The sequence below is a fragment of the Archocentrus centrarchus genome, chromosome 21 (genome assembly GCF_007364275.1).
Source record: "Archocentrus centrarchus isolate MPI-CPG fArcCen1 chromosome 21, fArcCen1, whole genome shotgun sequence".
Classification (NCBI taxonomy): Eukaryota; Metazoa; Chordata; class Actinopteri; order Cichliformes; family Cichlidae; genus Archocentrus; species Archocentrus centrarchus.
In genome coordinates this window covers 16,579,304-16,602,167 of record NC_044366.1, presented here as the reverse complement: position 1 = coordinate 16,602,167, position 22,864 = coordinate 16,579,304, and the positions used below count along the sequence as shown (strand labels likewise).

The 22,864-nt window shown below is 40.5% G+C and overlaps 2 protein-coding genes across 7 annotated transcripts in view; one reads left to right on the top strand and one right to left on the bottom strand.

The window, feature by feature from the left end:
• The window catches only part of LOC115800545 (plakophilin-4), an 87,565-nt gene extending 84,060 nt beyond the window's left edge, over window positions 1-3,505 (bottom strand). For all 3 annotated transcript variants that reach the window (XM_030757977.1, XM_030757978.1, XM_030757979.1), the window contains exon 1: window positions 3,339-3,505. The gene's annotated coding sequence lies outside the window, so the exon portion shown is untranslated. The remainder of the gene's footprint in view (window positions 1-3,338) is intronic.
• A 120-nt stretch (window positions 3,506-3,625) lies between these two features.
• The window catches only part of LOC115801262 (coiled-coil domain-containing protein 148), a 29,294-nt gene continuing 10,055 nt past the window's right edge, over window positions 3,626-22,864 (top strand). The window contains exons 1-10 of one of the 4 annotated variants that reach the window (XM_030759026.1): window positions 3,626-3,708; window positions 5,119-5,207; window positions 5,627-5,748; window positions 10,149-10,252; window positions 11,484-11,575; window positions 11,652-11,803; window positions 17,161-17,256; window positions 17,858-18,030; window positions 18,562-18,700; window positions 21,800-22,006. In XM_030759026.1, the coding sequence (XP_030614886.1) occupies window positions 5,150-5,207; window positions 5,627-5,748; window positions 10,149-10,252; window positions 11,484-11,575; window positions 11,652-11,803; window positions 17,161-17,256; window positions 17,858-18,030; window positions 18,562-18,700; window positions 21,800-22,006 (1,143 nt within the window). In that variant the 5' untranslated portion in view covers window positions 3,626-3,708; window positions 5,119-5,149. Of the gene's footprint in view, window positions 3,709-5,118; window positions 5,208-5,626; window positions 5,749-9,955; window positions 10,020-10,148; window positions 10,253-11,483; window positions 11,576-11,651; window positions 11,804-17,160; window positions 17,257-17,857; window positions 18,031-18,561; window positions 18,701-21,799; window positions 22,007-22,864 lie in introns of those variants that run through there. The other 3 variants (XM_030759027.1, XM_030759029.1, XM_030759028.1) reach the window with 3 other exon arrangements.

The following is a 22,864-nucleotide window of genomic DNA, read 5'->3' as shown; positions in this document are numbered from 1 at the left end:
TGGACAGGTCACCCATCTATCACAGGTTAATAAACATATATGTTTTTTGTTTTGTTTTGTTTTTTAAACAAAGGTAACACAAGATAATAATGCCTCAACTTATGGTATACAACTTGTGTGACTGGACAGCACTTTATACAACACGTCTGCATTGACCCATACACACACACATTCACACTCCGACGAACACATCGGGAGCAACTCAAAGTTCAACATCTTGCCCAAGGAGCATGCAGACTGGAGCAGCCAGGAAGTGAATCACCAACCTTCCGATTAGTACATGACCTGAGCCACAGCCACCCCAACATGCACATGCTAAAAAAGTTACATCAAGACTTCTTTCATAGATGCACCTAGCAACAGACTTTCCAAGACTGTTGGGTTGCTGCATAAAATTTCTTGGTATCAACATTTGATATGTTGAAATAAATGGTTTATGTGCTGTTTTTTGATTAACTTTACACACGGTGGTTCCTGCTTCTGTACCAATACTATTAACTTTCAAATTGCCTAGCAAATGAACAGTCAGACAAAAAAGGAATGGTTTAGCAAAGTGAAGAAAATGTAAAAGAAAAAAGGTTGTTGTCGTAGAAGAAGCTAAACGCTGTGAAATAAGCAACACAGTCACCGGTAAGGCCAGCATTATGCTCGCTTGCTGACACGCACACACAGACAGTTATGAAAACACGTACAAATATTTGTTTTTAACAGTATTTCCTAGTCCACTCGGACAATACGTGAGCAGTTGGTGGCCTTGCTGCAGAACTGCAATTTGTTGCTTCGCTTTGTTTGTGGTGAAGTTTGTCAAGCAGCAGCAGCAGCACATGAATAATATGCATTTATTCATGCTTTGGCACAAATCAAATTCCACTATTAAAATATCTAAAAGAGCATGATGATTTGTGGTGCAGCTGACATCGAAATGGGGGAGACGATTATTGAGGTGAGGAGTCACACAGTTTTACACGCTCAAAGGCAACTAGCTGAGGTCACGGCTAATTTCAGCCCATTTAGCTTGACTTGTGAGTGACAGGTTATTGATACAGATAATCATTTCAACATTTAGCTAACTCTGCATTTTACTGTCTGGATTGATGTCCCTGGGCAAAACGTTCAGGCTGCACTGCATGTGTGAAAACTGCACCAGGAAGATTTTAAGACTACACCCAAAGCCATAGCCAGTGATGGCACTAATGAATTACAACTACTCCCATTACTGTGATCAAGTCATTGTGGGGGTACTTGTCCATCCATTTTAACCGCTTGTCCAATTCAGGGTTGGGGGAGAGATGGAGCCGATCCCAGTTGTCATAGGTTGAGAGGCGGGGCAAACCCTGGGCAGGTCGCCAGTCCATCACTGGGCTAATACTGAGACACAGACAAGGATTTGCACCTAGAGTCAATTTAGAACCTCCCATTAACCTAACATGCAGGTTTTTTGACTGTGGAAGAAGCTGAAGTACTTAGAGAACCCACACAGGCACACAGAGAACATGCAAACTCTACACAGAAAGGCCACAGCTAGGGGGTGGGGGAGTTGTATTTTTACAAGTACCCCCACCTATGGTGATGAAAATAAAGTAAAATTAAAAACATATGAAACTTTTTTACTTTTACTTTACTATTCATCTTCATAGATTCTCTATGATGTTTTTGTATTTATCATATTTATTGGTGCAGCTTGGTGCAGTTCATCCTTGGAGCACAGCAAACAATCGCCATTTGACATTAGAATCGCTCATTTCTCTTTTTACAAACGTGCTACACAGCGCTTCTTCAGCATTTCAGCCTTGACGTTTGAAGAAAGTTGGCACAAAAGCTTAATTTTAGAGACTCTGGGAATCCAAAGTTTCCCGCCTTTAGCTCTAAAACCTTTTGTCTGCTTACATTTACACCTACATGAATCTGCCCCCACCTCTGCGGGTCTGCACCCACCGCTTTCTCTCTCCTTTTTCTCTTACACACACACACACACACACACACACACACACACACACACACACACACACACACACACCTGTAGCTTACATATTTTCACACTACTCAGTATTTATACTTGATGCTTGTGTATGTTATGCTTGTATAGTACTGGTGTATGTTTCCTTTATAATAAATAAGTCCTCACTTCATTATGTTATTTCAGTTGAGTTATAAACCTAGTACTAATATAATTACATAACATTATATTTAGACATTCATAATTTAACTACATTTAATATTTTGTTACCTTCATTACCTATTAAAATCCCGAGGAATTTCTTTTATTGTCATTCTGATTTTATGACACTGCAGTGATTATGGTGGTTTCCCTACATGGAATTCCCCTTTGACTGAATGCTACTGTGTTAAAAAAGGCAAACATACGCAGTTAAAAACTAATACAGTGAGTAGTTTTTGACAAAAACACTTGGTATTTTTGGTGTTACAAAAAAAAAAAAAAAAAAAAAAAAAGTATTTTTTGTAACACCAAAAGATACACTTGCAGAAGAGAAGCATTTGTAACAGTACCCGAGCAGCGGTTTTCAGACCCAGACACTCAGTTTGAAACCAGTTACATCAAAAGGGGGAGCCTACAAAGACAGTCCGGTAGGTTTTACATGAACAAAGTGGAGGTCAAATCCCCGGTCTGAATTACTGCTTCAGTCCACCCCTGCCATAAAGGTAGGTTGTTCTTGCACAGCACAAAGCAATGACAACGCAAAGCCAGGGTTACCGCTAAAAAGAAACGGCCCCAATTAAAATGCAAATTACAGTCACTAAATATGGCGTAGTTTTAATAGAGCTAGTTCAACCTGAGGGTAAAAGGTAAGCCAGTCTAATAGGGGCAGAGTTTGGATCTCCGCCCCTGGGCGACCTCGCATTCCAGAGATTCCCACACTCTAAGCTCACCTGCCTTTCCCTTCACTACTTAGCAACACGTTTTCAAGGACATTGTCAGAGTAAAGTGAGTTTTTCTAGAAGATAAAACTAACGCCCGAGCAGTTTCTGTGCATTTGCATTAGCCGGCCAAGTTTTCACCCCACCGGTTAGGCACGGCATCAAAAGCAGCGCGTGAAGGTCCCTCAAAGGTGTGCGTTGTTTGCGATGATTCGGTCACAAGAACCAGATTAAGGTAGTATTAGATTCTTCCCCGCTGCGAGGAAGCCAAAAGAAGCTTGTCTTTTGCCGCACGCACGCACGCACACACACACACATACACACAAAAAGCAAGCACTTTCTTTTCACGGGGATTTCAAGACTTTCTGAGTTCAAGTAGCAGTCCATACCCTCCTGCTTGCTCTGCGCACAGATGCTTTCATTTCCACCAGTTTGCAAAGAAAAGAGAAACACTTCCATACCTTAGGAGGATTGTAGTTGCGCTTGCTGGGCTGCGGCTTGGATCTACATCGGAACGTGTAACTTCATCTGTAAAGTCCTGTCCTTTAGTTCCATGCATGTGGAAGAATGAAACTCACGTCCATACTCGAGTGAAGAAGACGACCCCTCGGCTGCTCCTCGCTTCCACGAACGGTCCCAAGCACTGCGAGCGTGCATGACGTCAGCGGGAATGTGGGAAACCGATGTGCACTCCTGATTGGTTGCAAAGCGAACACGGAGGCGTTCCCAAAGAAGTATGCGTTGTTAAATTAACCAATGACCGAGAAGATGATAGTTACCTTGGTTACCTATTTTGCCAACCCATACATTGTGCAGAAGGGAGAGCACAAGGTAAGCTAGGTGGCTCAACGAGTATAAATGCTTATTTTAGAAAGTAAATAAGGACTGCTTGTTGTGTGTACTTCATTTTAGTTATAGTTTGAGGTTCGGTAAAACACACTCATTCTTGTTCCAGTTTGGTCCTATGTGAAACCTCCTCAGGTGACTCGATTTTTATAGGGTTGCGTCTAAGTTCTGCCCCAGTATTGTCGTTAAACTACACCGGGTAGCAGAAATGACAATGATAAAAACAAGTATTTTCTTATTTAATCAATTAATATAATAAGTTAAAATGATATATTTTTTGTACATTTACTTTCATTTGGTTTTGTAAAAAACGTGATTGTATGATTTTTGCACAACTATTTATTTGCTACAACAGTAAAAACATTTAAAGAACAATTAAAAATTAGTGATGGTACAAATCTTTATATCTTAACCTGTAAAAACTTCAATGGATGTAAAATTATCATCTTGTCAAATATGACACATTTTATTGGATGTAACAGAAAAAACCCACTCTGTAACACCAGTGACACAGTGAACCATCTCGGGACATATGTGCTCTTTTTCTTTATAGAGCTTCAGGAAATCTGTTAACGAAGTCAGGTGATGCCATTACTGTGATGTTTTGTTTCAAAATAATAAACTTTTCTTATAACTCCAGTGACACAACTGCAGTTTTACATTTTGTTTTGTTATGTCATGTTAATTTTATATGTGAAAGTTATATATACATTACTGCATTTTAAATGGTTAAAAAAAATGTATATTTACTAACCGAGCACTTCCGTGCTTGGTCTTCCATATAATTGATTTAAAAAAAAACAAATATTGTCAAACTGAAGGGGTAATTATTCAAATAACATATTCTTTTATTTTAACACAGAAATAAATTGTAACCCTAAAGTGTTTTTCAAGCATAATATTTCTGTAAATGCCAGGGACAGAAAAATGGGCATTTCCACAGAATGACCTGTGCCTTGAATTCTAACCTTGGCTTGCCATTTGATGTTGATATGGGAAAAGTAATAATTTTGCTGTCCTAAAAAGAAATATTTAAGCCTGTATGTAATGGAGATATGGGCCAAACTATATATATATATAGCAATGGCTTCAGAACAGAGTGTCTGTTTTCCTTCCAATCATAGAAAAATCCATTCCTGCATAGTTCACCCCATCCTTTCACACAGCGTGCATTTAAACGGGCAGAAATCCTGTGCACCCAGAATTTTTCTGAGCTTAATCTGAAACAAAGGCACAGAGAAATTCCAGCAGTATAACACACACACTGGCTGCAGCAGCAGTACACTAAAACTTGTTGAAGTCAGCCAGCATTTTGAGCAAAGTCACACCAACTTTTATTTATTTTGTCCTGTGTATTCTGTTTGCGGTTTAATAATTCATCTCTTTATTTTGAAGGTACTGCAGTGGATGAAAAGAAAGCACCACAATGATGAGTGGAAAGGATCCACAAACGTTCATAACAAGCTTTAAAGCAGAAGATGTTGGTAAGTTAGTGAAAAATGACTGGAATATTTCGCCTTGTGACTTATTTGTCCGCGCATCTGTTGAACCGGTTTGACCTGAAGTGCCCATGTCTAATTCTCCAGGTGCCTTTCAAGTCTGATGTTTTTGTTAGAGGCACAGCTTGTGTTTATCCACCTGCTTCCTTGGGTCAAACTGAAGTACTGAAAAAAACTTGCCTGACACATTTTGTCTCTGCTGTCCCCCTCCTCCTGTGCAATCACTTCTTTATTACGCATACAATCCATTAGAGCCTAACCGGTGCTGTTCCTCTGTCTAACCTTTTTTCTTTTTTTTTGCTGAAGTCAGCATAAAGACTTTACTTCAAACATTAAAAGTGATGAGATTTTCAAGAATTCCAATGATCCTAATTCATCCATATCATCTGTTTCCATCCATGCAGAAAAACTGACAGTGCGAATGAAAAATGGTCTTGGCAGCTCAAAGTACAGACCGGCTGAATATAAAAGACTGCTAGCCATTGTTGATGCCAAACGCCAGGAGACTGAGCTAATTGGACAAAAGGTAACTTTTGTGTTAGCATTATCATCTTTGTACTTACAAAAAAGCAATGCTTTCCTAAAATAAATTCCTGTTACCTTTAACAACAGGTCAATTCAACAGCAAATAAAGGAGTATGTGCAACAAAGCTGCTCATTATACATCACAGGAAATGTGTTAACTGACAAAATACCATGTCTTTAGTAGTAGTAAAAAGTGCAGTTTCTGTGTGTGTGTGTGTGTGTGTCTCTGTGTATGTGTGCATGCCTTTCCCCTCTCTTTCATATATGCCACGCACTGTAAAAGGATTTCATTCCACATAAAACAGACATTGCATAATTCTTGTAGTTTGTCCAACAACATGAAAGCGAGCAGTAATATCACTGCCACACAGAATGGCATTTCTGTGAATATTCATTTGGCTTCCCGTGGTTTTCCCACCAAACTGTTTGAAGTTCACAGTCATATGATTCTGAGCTGATCAGAAAGTTAATGCTAGGGGCACTGGAGATTAAACTGTTAGACCTGTGTTGTTTTAATTAGTAAATTTTGTCAGAAGCCTTCTAGCGTCATCGTAGTTGCCCATGGCTTCTTCCAACCCCGCTCTCTGGATCACCTCGATAAGAGAGAGGCTATGTTTGTATTGGCCCTCCTGGAAAAAGCAGGCTTTTTGAGCATCTCCTATTGGTGATGTGATAGAGGGTAAATAAATTACCATGATTAGCCTCAAGCATGGGATCATTTTTGCTTTCTATAAATGGACTGGTGGCTTTAGTAGACACTAAGCCCTTAGTAGCATTATGCTACACTGCATTGCATGCAGTGTGCTACACAATATACAGATACATATGTGTATGTAAACATTGAAAAAATGAGGGGGAAAACACATTTTTCAATATTGTTTTGAGGTAGACAAACAAATGGGCATAATATTGCTACATTTTCCCTAGTGATTCACCTATATTAATGCTTATGTGTTTTTTGCTGAAACAATTGGCTTTATTATATGAAAATGCATAACTGACATGCCACAATGTTGTGTCCTCATTGTGTGATTGCAAAGTTATTGGTCGTTTACTTGTGTATGACATCTCAGAGATAATCTGTATTTCAAAATGTATTTTAAAAAACCATAACAAATTATACAGAAATGCTTTTACGTAGCTTTTAGAATGCTCTATACCAGTTGTGTTGTATGGTATGAGATGGTGGCGCTAATAAAAAAACAAAACACAAAAAACAGAAGGCTAATCCAGAGGTGGCAGAGTTGAAGATGTTAAGATTTTTACTGGGAGTGACCAAGATGAGCAGGGTAGGAAATGATTATATCAGAGGGGCAGCTCAGGTAGAGGTAGGGGAAAGGTTGAGATGATTTGGACATGTGCAGAGGAGGGATAGTGCATATACTGGGAAAAGGATGTTAAGGTTAACAGCCAAGGAAGTGGAAAAGAGGAAGACCAAAAAGCAGGTTCATTGATGTAGCGAGAGAGGACATGCAGATGGTTGGCGTGACAGATGAAGATGCTGAGAATAGGATGGCAACACCTGAAGGGAGCAGCTGAAAGACGAACAAGACATAGCTTTTAGAAAACCCATGCTTTAAGTTTAAAACCTTCAAACTGAAACAGATGACTTTTTCTTCAGTCATTATTTATGTTAGAAAACTAAAATTTGCCCACACAGCTGTATTCACTTGGTCTGCATGCAAACTGAATATACAACCCCATTTCCAAAAAAGTCGTGGCACTGTGTAAAATTTGAATAAAAACAGAATGGAATAATTTGCAAATTTCATAAACCCATATTTTGGCAGAGTTTCTGACAAGAGATAGGTAGAGGATCACCCATCTGCAAAAAATTGGGTCTACACATTGTAGAAAAAAGGTGGCACTGCATAAGAACAGACACGATTTTGTCGTGGAAATCTCAGGAACACTTCCAGATCATCACAGATTGTTTTGGTTTTAGGTTGTTTTTAGGATTTCAGGGACTGTGGATGAAAATTAGCCTATGGGTTTACAGTAGTGTTTATTAATGTAAATTGTCCCTGTTAAAAATAAACAAACAAAAAAAGCAGGTTGAAGCTCTATCTTGCAAAGACAAAGCCATATGTGAACATGATCCAGAAAGGTTGCTAGCTTCTCTGGGCCAAAGCTCATTTAAAATGGACTGAGACAAAGTCTTAAACTGTTCTGTGGTCAGACAAATCAAAATTTGAAATGGTTTTCAGAAAATATCCTCCAGACTAAAGAGGAGAAGGACTATCTGGCTTGTTATCAGCACTCAGTTCGAAAGCCTGCATCTCTGATGGTATGAAGGTGCATTAGTACCTGTGGAATTGTCTCTTTATACATCTGGAAAGGCACCATCAATGCTGCAAGTTCTATACAGGTTTTAGAGCAACATATGTTCCCATCCAGATAATGTCTTTTTCAGGGAGGTTTCTTGCATATTTCAGCAAGATAATGCTAAACTGCATGCTGCATCTATTACAACAGCCTGACACTGTAGTAGGAGAGTCCTGGTGCTGAGTTGGCAGTCCAGACCTTCCATCATTTGGCACATTATGAAATGAAAAAATATGACAAAGACGACCCGGGACTGTTGAACAGCTAGAATCCTCAATCAGACAAGAATGGGACAACATTCCTCCTCCAAAAGTCCAGCAACTGGTCTCCTTTGTTCCCATACATGTTTGGACTTGTATAGGAGGATGCCCTGTCCCAACTTTTTTGAGACATGTTACTGCCATCAAATTGAAAATTACCTTTTTTTTTTTTGAAATGGTACATTTTCTCGTTGCACCTGAAGAACTACTGCACAATCCTATTGCACAGAAAGCAGAGAAAGAGTAAACCAGAGTAAGATGAGAGCCATCTGTTATGTTATTAGTAACATCTGTGCTTTTCCTTCTATGACAAGTCAAGGAGTCTGTTGTGGAAAAGTCCATTGAAAAGTGAGAAATTTATAAAACCTTACACTGTGAAGGGTGAGATATGGATTTACACAGTATCTCCAAGGTCAAACACAGAGATGATTTTCTGATGGTATTATGATCTTCTGAATTGCAAAGAAGCATCGCAATACTTTGCTGTAAAAATTGATTTTTGAAATTTTAAGGTCATGTGGGCCTTACAAGGCGGACTTTTGAATATTTGTCATTTTTTTAACTTTTTTTTTTTTTTTTTTTTTTTAGCAATTTAAGAATGTGACTGACAAGAAATATTTGAAAGGCATGAAAATAAGATTGTGATGGATTAAGAATGAAATGTAAGGAAGTGTACAAAAATGCATAGTGTAGTGTGAGGCAAACTAAATACAAGAAACAGAGACTTTGATTTTCCTCTGGTTAGTTTTAAGCAAGCAGTGTTCACTAAAATGTTTTAAATGCCTTTACCTAAAAAGTGACAGGGAAGCTAACCAGTTTAATGGTTAATACAATGCTAATAAGGATGGATATTAATGGATTAGTTTTATTCGGCAGAGTGAGACTACAAATGAGGTGATGATGTAAGTTTTGCTTCAGGCACAGTTTTTTCAGTCCAAATGAGTTATTAGACAGCCAGTGCAAATTTAAATTACCTATAATACATTGCCTGGAAGAGGCATGGAATAACAGCAATTTGGCCTTTTTCTTTCAGTGCAGCACTAATGTCCAACTCAGCACTGTAGATTCAACTTACTATAAAATGAACATTAGTGACATGTATTCAAACTTCGTTTGCAAAAACAGCAGTCACCTCTTAACACATAGACAGTCCCACAGCATTTAAACGTACACCCCAATCCTTTCATTCGCTGCTCATCTGGAAAAAAAAATTTCACCCATGTATTGTTTTTGTGAGATTATATTTTGTACAATCATCTGAGCCACTGACCTGTGTATAAAAACATTGATAAGACAATGAATCATTGCACTAAAAGCGCTCTAAAGGAGTGCTCTAAAGGAGGGTAGTGATAGAAACCCCCAAATGACATTAGATTAAGACTGCTACCTCCCCCGTCTTCTACTAATAATGTGCCACATGTGTACCATTTGTGTTTTATCTTGATTACATTTTCTTGCTCATTTTATTTTTTCTCTAACAGTGACACCGTTTCAGCTGAATTATCAGAGGTTATGAGTCACTCAGATACACAAGAATGCTAGTAAAAAGAAAAAATATTTCATGTTCCTTTCAGGATTATGATTTTTGTATACACTTTTTTTTTTGTCTTGGGCTTCTTGCAGAATGATCCAGACAATTGATGCGTTAAAGTACTGCGCACAGAGATCTCACCGGATGAAGTTAATTGTAGGCAGAAATAAATCTTCCTGGTTAAAGTGCATTAAAAGCAAGCACTCCAGCGAAATGCATATTGTACTTCCAGGAAAACTGTTTATTCCTGCTTTGCATTTAACTGCCTTGTGAACCATCTTATAGGTTCACAAGACTCGCTGTGCAGCCAAGGCAACCAAGGAGAGCTCCATATTATGCCAGCACAGACAGGTGTGGAGCACGGAGTGCCTCAGGCTGCAAAAGGCTGAGTAAGAGCCCCCTATTACTCCCTGTCATTATCTGCTGCAGTTTTCTGAATCTGCTATTACACCATGCAACCATTCCACTTAAGCCCCATTATGCCCAGCTAGGAACCTGCATGAAAAAAAAAAAAGAAACTGGGCAAAAAAAGATGAAACTGAAAAGTGCATCAGGGGGAAAAAACAAAGAGAATATATTTAAGCTGATTTTCTAACTCCATGACATTGAATTAACAGAGAGAAGTGGGTGGTTATAACTGTTCAGAGAGAGAGAGTGGGATACTGAATGGAGGGAAAGTGTTCCTCTGTGGGTTGAGGCAGAAGTGTGGGACTGGGGGCCCCAGCAGTGTCATGTCTTGTGAAGTGAGAAGGGCAGCACTAGCTCTGGGGTGCAGCTTGTTTGGCTGCATAATGACTATGTCTGAGCCACCCAAGGTTAATGATGTACACAAGCGTTAGCCTCAGTAATGAGCCTAGTCATAAGGATGTGCCACTGCTTGCATCTCTCTCCACACACATATCCAGTTAAAGTACCTTGGGATTCAAACACCACGTTGTCAAACAGGCAAACGGGAAAGGATATCGCTATGGTTACTTGTTCCTTTTTGCAACCATGTCAACCATGTTAGCAAGAAGCAAATAATTATTGTGGCTCTCTCCATGGGTCATTTCAGGATGATGCTGCTCACAACAACAAGACATCCTACCCCCAGCTTTTTTCAAACTTTTGGAAAAAGTCCACCAGTCGAGTCTGTAATAGAGCGCATGTGTGAGATAGATGGAAAAAGTGGTCACCATCAGTCATGTGCAGTAAATAGTCATATGCAGTGGTGGAAAGCAATAAGATACAAAGTGCATGCTGTTTTATATCTACTCATTGGCATTTTGAAGGCAAATATTTTACTTTTTACATTTAATTGGCAGCTACATCTCAGAGCCAGACAGGTTATACAAAATCAAATCAATAAATTGTGAGTTGTTTTTTTTTTTTTTTAATTGAGATTAAGCTACAGAGCACTCCATAAATTTAGGAAGCTGAAATGAGCTCCATGTTTATCAGGCACCACGTTAAAGTGATGCTTGCATCAATAAGTCAATAAACACAGTCTGTAATGACTGAAATGGGCCATTTTGCATAATGATATAATGTACCCTTAGGCTTAAAACTGGTTCACTGAATTGTCATTTAAATTAACTGATGTGTTTGCATTTAATAAACCACTGTTGTTCTCTCCAACAGGGAGAAGACTGAGAATGATATCCAAGATTTTATAAAGCAGATCAGGCCAAACAATATAATGGACAGTGCAGTCTTCTCTATTCAAGAATATGGTAAACAACAACACCATCACCTTGCTGTTTAAGAAATATACTGCTAATGTGCATACCTGTGTGGTTTGGGGTTTAGAGCTCTATCTTGAGAGGGAAAGGGAGACATTCAGGATGAACACAGTGGAGCCTGTTTATCAGCTCAGGGATGACCTGCGCTTCAGACTGGGTGAAGTACAACATCAGCAACCCTCTGCACATCCATCAAACTGGGAACAAGTGATACAACAGGTACTGTGAGATGTGGGATAAAAACACAGTAACTTTGATAAAGACCAGCCCTAGGAAAGCTTTATTTGAAGAAAGCCTGGAGACTGGTGAGATTTCAAAGTGATCAACGGATCATATATGCACCTTTTTTTCTCTGCACCTTTCAAAAAATAGCTGAAAGGTATAGAAGGTGAAACTTTTGAGAATAGTAAGAGTGTTTTGCAGCATGTCCTTGGTTGTCCAAAAAAAAAAAACATCTTGTATTTTGTCTTGTCTGTGCACTTCAAGTCTTCAAAAGTGAATCTCATCCACCCACACTCTTTGCAGGTATCAGACCAAGAATAGCCCTTCCACCTTCATCCACAAAAGTTTAAAATCTCTCACTTTCACACCGTGATCCCACCTTGTGCCCAGCAGTATACGCTGTACATGAATGTCTTGTTTGTTAGATATCCGCAGACCCTAAGACATCAATTCTGCCTGCGACTCCTGTGCCTGTGAGCGGCTTTTTGCCAGCTCTAGAGATGAATGGTGAGATTAACGAGTTAGCCGGGGTCTTTAAAGAAACACCATACTGGGAATGAACTGTCTGCCAGCCATTTTGTTGACCCTGTGTAACTCACTCAAGTTTCTTTTTCTTTCCCATGGCCTCCTCTTCACTTGTTGGCCCATAGCCCTTACCCACCTGATTGCTGATAAACACACAATCACGTGCAAATGCACCCACAGCCACACAGCCAGAATGCCTCTGGTTTTTACTCATTTTTCACATCTTCCATCTTCCTTTCCCTATTTCTTATTCCACCACTTTTCTTCTCTTTGCCTCAATAAAAAAAAAAGGAGTGCTGTGTAATTACACTTCCATCCTTGAGTATTTTAAATGAAAGTGAGTTTAAAAAATGCTAAAATAGACACAAAGTTGGGAAATCAAAACGCACAGTAGGTGAGCCTATGCTTGTTTCTGACTTTTTAAAATGTTAATGCTGCTTTTAGCATTTCCAGATGTGGTTTGAATAACATTAATAATGATTATAATTTGAATAATAATAGGTTAAAGCTTAAACTATTTGCCCTTAACTTTTACTGATGCAAATGCATATTCCATTAAAAGAGTTTTTTTTTTTTCAAACAAACTAGACCACAAGTACTCTTGCACCATCCATCCAGCCATCCATCCATCCATCTTCTTCCACTTATCCAGGGGGCAGCAGCCTAAGCAGATTAGCCCAGACTTCTCTCTCCCCAGCCACCTACTCTATCTTATCTGGGGGAACACCGGAGCATTTGCAGGCCAGCCAAGAGATATAATCTCTCAAGTCCTTGGTCTACCCCAGGGCATAGGACCCATAGGACATGCCTGGAACACCTCACCCAAGAGTTGCCCAGGAGGCGAATGACTGCACTCTTCACAATATCTCTAAGGGAGAGGCCAGCCACATATCTGAGGAAGCTCATTTCCACTGCTTGTATCCACAATCTTGTTCTTTTGGTCACCACCCAAAGCTCATGACCATAGGTGAGGGTAGGGATTTAGATTGACCTGTAATTGACAGCTTTGCTTTTATGCTCAGCTCCCTCTTTATAGTGACAGACTGGTGCAGCTTATGCATCACTGCAGCCACAGCCTCAATCCTTTTGTCAATCTCCTGCTCCAGTTCCCCCTCACTCGTGAACGAGACCCTGAGATATTTAAACTCCACTTGGGGGGCAGCTACTTGTCACTGACCCGGAGTGGGCACACCACCCTTTTCCGGCTGAGGACCATGGAGGTGCTAATTCTCGCACCTGCTGTTTCGGCCACCAAGATGGAAACCTTCCACCACTTGGCTACAACTTGAAATTCTGTCCATAAAAATTATGAACAGAATTGCTGACAAAGGGCAGCTCTGGCAGAGTCCAACACCCACAGGAAAAGTCAGACTTATTGCAGCCCAAATACTTGCTGCAGTTGTACAGGGATACTATGGCGCATTACAACAGGCCAGACACCCCATATTCCCACAGCACCTCCCACAGGATGTCCCATGGGATGCGGTTGAATGGCTTCTCCAGGTCCACAAAACACATATAGAGTGGATGGGCAAACTCCCATGCACACTCAAATATCGTCAAGAGAATAAAGAGTCACTCCAGCATTCTGCAACCATGATGGAAACCGCTTGAATCCGAGGTTTGATGACCTCTCCTTTCCAGCACCCTGGGATAGACTTTCCCACTGAAGCGGAGGAGTGTGAGCCCTGATAGTTGGAGCACACCCTCCGGTCCCCCTTCTTAAAGATGGGGACCACCACCCTAGTCTGCCAATCCAGTGGGACTCCCCCAGATCTCCACACAACATTGCAGATTCATGTCAACTAAAGACAGTCCTACAACATCCAGAGCCTTCGGGCACTCAGGGTGACTCTCATCCACCCCAGGGGCCCTGCCACCAAGGAGTTGTTTAACTACCTCAGTGGCTTCACCCCCAGTGATGGGTAAGTCATCCCCCTCATCCGCTTCTCTACAGAAGGTGTACCTGTGGGATTAAGGTGGTCCTCAAAGTATTCCTTCCACTGCCCAACTATATCCGCAGTTGAAGTCAGCTTCCCCTGAGTCACCTAGTTTGTCAGAATTGCTTCAAAGCTGTCCAAAAGTCTTTTTGTTTGTTATGAACAAACTGTGGTTTGCACAGAAGTCCAATAGCAGAACATCACTCGGGTTCAGATCAGGCAGGGCGTTACTCCTAATCACACCCCTGCAGGTCTCACTGTCGTTGCCGACATAAGTGTGGAAGTTTCCCAGTAGGATGATGGAATCACTGGGTGGAGCAACCTTGAGCAACCTGCCCCTTCTTGACTTGAAGGCTGGGTACGCTGAACTGTCATTTGGCACATTAGCGCAAACAACAGTCAGGACCCGTTCCCTGGCTCAAAGGTACAGGGAAGCAATTCTCTTGTCCGCTGGTGAAAAAGCCAATGTACAGGCAGTGACCGAGGGTGACTCGAGATGGGAGCAGAATCCAGCCCCTCTTCAGGAGACTGGTACCAGAGCCCAGGTGTTGTGTTGAGGTGAGGCCGACTACATCTAGCCATTATCTCTCAACCTCACCACACTTGCTCAGGTTCCTTCCCGAACAGAGAGGTGACGTTCCTTGTCCCAACAGCCAGCCTTCACAGCTGGAGATCGGTCCACCAGGGCCTGTGCCCTTGGCCGCTGCCCAACACACATTGGACCTGACCCCTGTGGGTGGTGGGCCTACAGGAGGGCAGGCCCATCTCTCCTCTTCAGGCTGTGCCTGTCCCTGGCCCCACAGGCTAAGGCCTGGCCACCAGGCACGCTGCCTTGAGCTTCCTCCCCAGGCCTGGTAGGGTAAGCTGTTCCCTTGATGTCTCTTCCATAAGGGTCATTGGAATTGCACTTTGTCTGACCCAGGACCATTTTGCCGTGGGAGGCCCTACCAGGGGGCAAAAGCCCCCAAACAACATAGCTCCTGGCATCACTAGGACACACAAGCCTTTCCACCACAATATGGTAGCAATTTGCGGAGGAGGCTTTTCAGTAAAATAAACTCTATAATTGTCCACATAAACATTCATCCATCTATAAACCCGTTGTACCCACTGCTGTTTATGTGGGTAACAGATGCAGTTGTATTGTAACAAACAGGCATTTTTAGTCATTTCTTATTTTCATCCCTTACACAAGCATGAGCGCCATCAGACAGTTAAACAATCTTATTAATTGTAGCTGTGTTTTTTTTTGCGTGATGGAACACTAAGATCTCTTGCTTTATTTGACCTTTGCTACTCATACTTTAATCTTGATATCAATAATGTACTGTATATTTTTACATTTATTGTAGAGGTTTGCATTTTTAACATGCAAAAACCCATCCGCATGCATAGCATATTTGAGCAGTTAAAGTTCTCGAGTCATTTCCTGCCTTCTAAAAAATGTTGGTGTTGGTTGATAAATGTATAAAAAAAATATTTAGTCGTGTGAAAAAGAAAGTTTTTCATATTTTTTATGTAGTCCTGTGAAAACTCAGTGCGCCCTTACTGCTTCCATAGGAATCTACTAATCAAATGCCCTTGGTTAATTTTCATGAGCAAATGGCAGTTTACTGGTCTGGAGCATTCAGGTGTGTTAACACAATGCCACAATCTTCCCAAGAGTGGACTCTACAGGCCTTTGCATTTTAAATGTTAAAGTTCATGACAGTACAGTTAGAAAAAGGCTAAACAACTATGGCTTATTTGGGAAGGCTGACAGTGAAAAGCCTCTTCTTTCTAAAAAGAACATGGCAGCATGGCTTAGGTTTACAAAGTTGCATCTGAACAAATCATAAGACTTCTGGAACAATGTTCTTTGGACAGACAAGACCAAAGTGGGGACGTCTGGCCATAATGCACAGTACCACATTTAGCAAAAACCAAACACAGCATCTCAGCACAAACACCTCATACCAACTGTCAAGCACTGTGATGGACGGGTGATAAGCTTGTTTTGCAACCATGGGACCTGGGCACCTTGCAGTTACTGTGTCAACCATGAACTCCTCTGTATACCAAAGTATTCTAGAGTGCTGAAATAGCCCATGCAGTCAAAGTCCAGACCATAACTCCACTGCTGTGGCTAATGCCCGCAAACCTAAAGGAACTGAAGCAACACTGTAAAGAAGACTGGGCTAGAATTCCTCCACAATTACAGACAGATACTGACAGAGTCATACAGAAAAACTATTACTTCAATTTACTTCAAATTCTACAAGCTATTAAATCATGGGGTGTATTTAGTTTTTGTATTTGTATTTAGAGTCCTGTGAATACCTTCATTTTCACAAAACACTTGTCAGTATTCAGAACAGGGAGTAGATCTATGAATTTGATGTTTATTTTCAAATGCCTGATTGTTTGGCTGTTCACTCTTTATTAAAACAGTGATGTTGCCGACCAATATAACAAGTCTCAGTGGCATATTAACACAATCAAGATGATGGAGAAACATTCTTTGTTGTATTTTTGCTTCTGAAAACCTTTCACAACCTGGTAAATAATTACAGCTGTTGAAACATTTCAGAAACATTACCTTAGGTGTAACTGCTCCTTTTAATTAAGTGCTTGCACTTTTTATAGTCCTCATAATGCGATAAGCATTTTCTTAGTCTCCACCTGCTTATATCATACATCTTGGATTATAAGCAATTAGCTATTATAAATAAAATATATAAATTAGATGAGAGAGTGTTAGTGTCAGAGGACTTCCAAGGTAGCCAGAGCAAGATGTGTATTTCTGTTTTACCATTTTCTTTTCCCTTGACGGCGTGAGGTCAAACTGACATGTTTGTTTTCTAAGTCTGTATTTAATACATTTTTATGTTTTCATCCTTGAATCACCAGATAAACTTTGTGAAAGCACAACAAGATGACATTATTGCAAAACTTGATGCAGAGGATCTGGACCTGGAGGAAGAGATTGTGAGCCTCGGTCTGGAGGTTTGTTTGGGGTTTTTTTTATTGCTGGTGGAATGGAATTTCCATTTTGCATAATAGCGTATCCTTTAGTTTAAGAAGTGATTGGTACAGTGTGTCACCAGAGCAGATTTACATTTCGTTATGCAGTGAATGCCATGTTTGGTCTATCTAAATATTTTGTTTATCTTTTAAGTAAGTTTGAGGCATGTTTTGGATCATCGTTCTATTCTTCAGTAACTTCTTTACAGTTTTGCTTTTTGTCACTGACTGCATGAGACATGCATCCAAAATGTTGATATTTAGAGGTATGTTTCCTGTTCCACCGGTTGCCACACAGCCCCAAAGCAGAATATTTTCACCTCTATGCATAACACTTAGCAGGATGTTTCTTTTAGGAAATGCTGCTCCCTGTTTTCTGCAAACATCTGTTTACAGCACTTATCTGATAAAGGGTCTCTTTGTGACTGCTTCAGGAGTTGTATTTGCTTGTTTTCATTTCATATAGCAGTAAAATATGTGATTATCCCAAACTTTTATATACAACTGTATATATCAAGTATATGAAAAGTCTATCTCAGAGTTATACAGGCAACCTGAAGGATGGCCATATTGCCCTTTGCAGAAATATCTCACTAGTACTTCAGACAATTTGGTGAACATTCCAAAAGAGGTTTTGAGTTCAGGCTGCCCTTATCCAGAGCTGAAGGACTCCCTGATCGAAGCCTTCCACTTCCTATCAGAAAGGTACCAGAGCAGGCTGCGAAGTCTCCAAGAACAACTGCAAAGGACCGACAGGTAGGTCTGAAGATGTTAAATTTAAGCTTTGCTTCCTGCTTATTTGCATAATTCCAAGTTTGTGCGCATTGCTCAGTGAAAAAATAAATTGCTGATTTCTACTGCTAACATGAAATAGGTATCTGAAATAGGCTTTTCATCATCTTCAGCCGTTCATTTAGATAATCACATGCGAGAGCAGAACTCTGGTGTAACTGGACATATCAAGATGAAAGATTAAGAACTCAGCAGGATATTAAAGCCATATAGAGCCACAGTCACTTCACTCTGCAGAAGCAGGCTTTTAAATAGCTCTTTTTCACCAGGGGAGTGATTATGTCAATATCTCCAAGCTACTTCAGAACTTGATTCTTGTTTATATACTGCCACTTTCATATTATTGTTATATAGCACTGCGTTATATCTGCACGTACCGATATGAAAATGCAATGCAGTGAAATGAAGGCAGGGAAGCCTAATGTTACAGTATTGCTTATCTAATGCAGCGCTCACCTTTCTGATCATATATTCTTTGTGTTGAAATTGCTTCAGGTTCTGTGGCTGGTGTCAACAGGATCATGAACACTTCCAGTTCACAGTATCTAGGTACACTTATGACATTCCCAACCACAGAGCGCTCTGCATGGATATGTTGTTGAGACTGTTCCCTGAGAAAAGTAGACAAGAGCTGGTAAGTACTTTTGGAGGGGGGGGATCTAAATTAATTGTTGACAGAAAACTCAGCTACTTTGCTAATCAGACAATCGGTAAAAATCTCAAGTTTAATGGTTGATATTTTCATATGTAAAGACTTTGTGCATTAAATTTCCTACTAGTTATAAGACTAATTTAAATATCTTTGAGGTTTTAACCCATTTCTCATTATTCTATGACATTTTATTTGACTAAATGACTATTTGATTAATTGACAATTAATAGGAGGAGAGTAAAAAAAAAAAAAAAGAAGAAATATTAGTTGGAGTCTAATATCATTAATCTGGTGAAGCAATATTCACCTTGGAAAGAGAGTTTTATTTCCTCTCAAACAGTTAGTCAAACTACCCTGTGCACCCACAGCCTGGTCTGCTGACCACTGAACAACTGGGCATCATGTGCCTTTGCGCAAGCACAGAATTTATATCTGAGTAAATTTGCTCTCAGGTTCGAATGCTTGGCCATTTTCTGCCGAGCATTATTTTAATTTTAGGGTTTTTTTCCCCTCTGTACTATATACACAGTACACATAAACATGGTCTCTTACATGTATTTACTCAAATTAAGCCATTAACCATCTAAAACCATCTAAAAATGTACTTTACTCCCCTGTGAGAAGCAGCCCCTCAGTGTGAGTCCCAAGTTCCCTGATCAATGTAGCTTAGTACCCCGAACCAAGCAGTGAGACACACAGATAAGCTTGGACAATGATCTGCTCAGCACGTTGCAGGATATGCCATGTCACCCACTGTGGACAATTTGCTCAAGCCACTGCCTAGCATCACCATGACAACCGCCAGACCCTCTCTCCTTCCTCACCCTCACCCAGAGACCTGTCCTCATATCAGTTCCAGCTGGGTGCTGCATTTAGAGCTGTGATCGTTCAGCCTTAGGGGAGTCTTGCAAGGAGGAGAGATGTCTTTCTCCATGCCCCTCACCCAGAAACATTCCCGGAGTTGGACTAATTCAGCTATTAGTCATAATTAGACTGGGTTGCGTGTGGAGGATAATCAGTGTGAGCTATAGATTGGTTTGCTGAAACCTCTCTGATTACGCTCATGAATGCTATTATACTGTCAGCGTGCGGAAAAAAGAAATCTTGATTTTATTCAAGATTTTTTGGCTTTTCCTCTATGCGATATCTAAATGAAATCAACTGAACAAGTATGACATTGATTATATCCAGTAAACTGGAAGGATGGTCCTCTAGCTGAACCGAGCTCTACCCGTGTGCATTTTTAGTGGAAACATGAACTGTGACAGGCATCAGTGTGTTTTGTGATATTTGCCTTGTATTTGTTTTTTTTTTTTTTAAAAATCCCATTAGCACACCAGACAAATTGGTGAAATGGAAATTCTATAGTTAGCATTTTAATGACAATTTAATTATTTTTCTATGGAGTCAGCATCTTAGCCCTAATGTTTCTTACGTTGCTTTTTCATCTCAGAGCGTTGAAGGCTGTTCCTGTTTGTGCCATGATAGTCGGCTCACCTGCCATTAAATTCTGTCTCAGTGCAGTCATTTCAGGATGATAGCGTCATTTTCTATTGCTTTTGCCAGTCATCTTTTAGCTGAATAGAAGGTGTGAGGCAAATGGTTTGCGGTATGTAACAATTTGAGAGCCTTGGTGATAAAAACAACCCAAATGTTTTCAGTTTCTTGCACTTCTTCTTTTTCCTTCCCCTGATCATGTGGAAAAATATCCAAAGGAAAATAGAGATGATGCAGAGGGTTTGTTAGTTTTCTCTTTAAATCCCAGATATTTTAAATATGTCATATCTTGCAGTAGTTTACTCCATCATGGCTTCCAGTTGAGATCCAAGTGGCTAGCCCTATCTCAAAAAAGCTCTGCTTTCATCTGTATGTAGCAGTATATGGATGTTTCTTGTATTTTTTTGGTGACCTAAAGTAAATCCAGCCTCTCACTTTAATGAACAGGCAGTTGTACTCCAGCCAGCTCTAAGTGGAGAACTCCCTCTGCTGGATGGGGTAATTTAATGTCTTTAATCTCTTAATAAGTATACCAGCAGGATTTCATAGTAATAATATAGTAATAATAATATTCCCTTATAATAGTTGAAATAATTCATACCTCTTAGCACTTGTGACTTTTTATGACCATTTTTATTTCCTATTTTTTGACCAGTCTCCTCCAGGAGACCTTACTCTGCACAAGAAATGTGAATGCAGCAGCTGAACTAGGTGCTGTACTGCAGACACAGTGCAGTGGATGCATCCACACACACACACACACACACACACACACACACACACACACACACACACACACACACACACACACACACACACACACACACACACTGTGAGCGCAGTGGCTGAAACATGCAGGCATGTATGTACACATTACATAGGCTCATGCTCAGTCTTTACAGCAAACCACAGGGGAAGGCAGGGGCAGTGGAGGAGACAAAAAGAGAAAGTGAAGAACAAAGGGCAGCTCTTCCTCAAGTTCCAAAGTTGTGTATTAATAAACAGGATTTGCTTGACTACCTCTGGCGCTTCTGTTCCGTTGGCAGGTCTGTCAGCTCACTCATTTTCAATAAAACCATTCAGCCGTCTAATGCCTTCCCACCGTCAGTTAGCCACTATTAGCCCATAGATGAATATCATTCCCTCGGTTCCAATGAAGCAGCCAAGTGGTGCAGCCTCTGTGAGCGCTGACACAATGATGAATAGCTACAGGCAGCCCTCACACAGAAAGGAACTGTTTTCCTGTAGGACATTTCACAGCCAGGAGAGAGGGACCATTTTATACACCAGCAGAGTTAGATCTGACACAGAGTTGTCCCTATGGTCCTGCTGCCATTATTGTAGAGTATTACAACAAAGGGATGTTTTTGGTTTTCTATTAGCATATTATTAATTTGGTGCAACACTATGCATAATATATCAGAGTTGCCATTCGGGCTGTGCTGCTTTAGTTTTGAAGCACTGTGATCACAGTGTCACCTTCCATGATGTGACTATATGTGTTCCTACAGTTAAAACATTTTTTTTTTTTTTTGTCACCCCACATGCAAAACAGCACACAGTCCGTTCTCATTTTTCTTCCAGCTGGAGCATGAAGGTGTATGGGACTTGAAGCGCTTCACCCAGGCGCAGCTAAGAGCAGTTACCCAGCAGTGGCAGCGAGACCATGAAGGGCTGCTGGCCCGAGCCCAGGTCACGCTGCAGGAGGCAAATCATGCCCACCAGGAGGAGCTGGAGCTACACAGAGACCGCCAGCACCAGCAGGACATTTGCTTGCATCTCAGAGAAAAAGTTAGTGTCTCTTTTACCTTTGAAACCGGGGTTGTCGCACGTTGAAGGAACATTTTAAATATAGGATTTGAGAGTGTTAATGCTGCAGTTATGTAACCTATGGATCTATAACTTTAGTATCATACTTACTCTGCAGCTTACCCAGTAGGAACTCTCTGTGGGCTACATTTATTTTTAAGATGCACTGAAATCTATTTTTGCTGCCAGAATATACATTTTCCTCATATATATATTCAGTATACTCTATGCATTTAGCATAACATCCGTTTCCCTATATACCTTTCAAACTATGTGATGTGCAGCTGTGATAGCGTGTAGTTTGAGAGACCAGAGAGGCAGGAATGTCTGACTGCCTGCTTGTGTACAGTGTATCTGCTGATGAGGCTGTATATTACGCCAGGCTGCCTGACAGCATCTCTTGCTTTAGCTGCCACTTGGGATGGGCTGTGAATGCAAACAAGCTAATAAGAATGGTCTTGCAAACATGATGTTGCTGTCTCTGAGGGCTGCTAGTTCACATTCGCACAACAAACAAGTTACTCATGTGAGCAAATCCATGTGGTGTTGATGTAGCACCAAGTTGCTTATGTCCCGTGGCTGTTTGGATAAGACACTGATGTATGAGGTAGGGCTGGTGGGGGCCAACAGCACCAAATCTCATTTTGTCCAAAAAAAAAAAAAAAACAGCACAGAGGTTGTTTTTGTGCTGTTGGATTGCAGATGCAAAGTTCCAGGATTGTTTTCTGTAGAGATCTGTGAGTTCTTCCCTCTTGGCATGAATTAATTCTCTTTTTTTTTTCAGTGTTTTTAACTCTACCCCAATTTTAGTATCTTGTAATGAAATTTGTTGTAAGACTT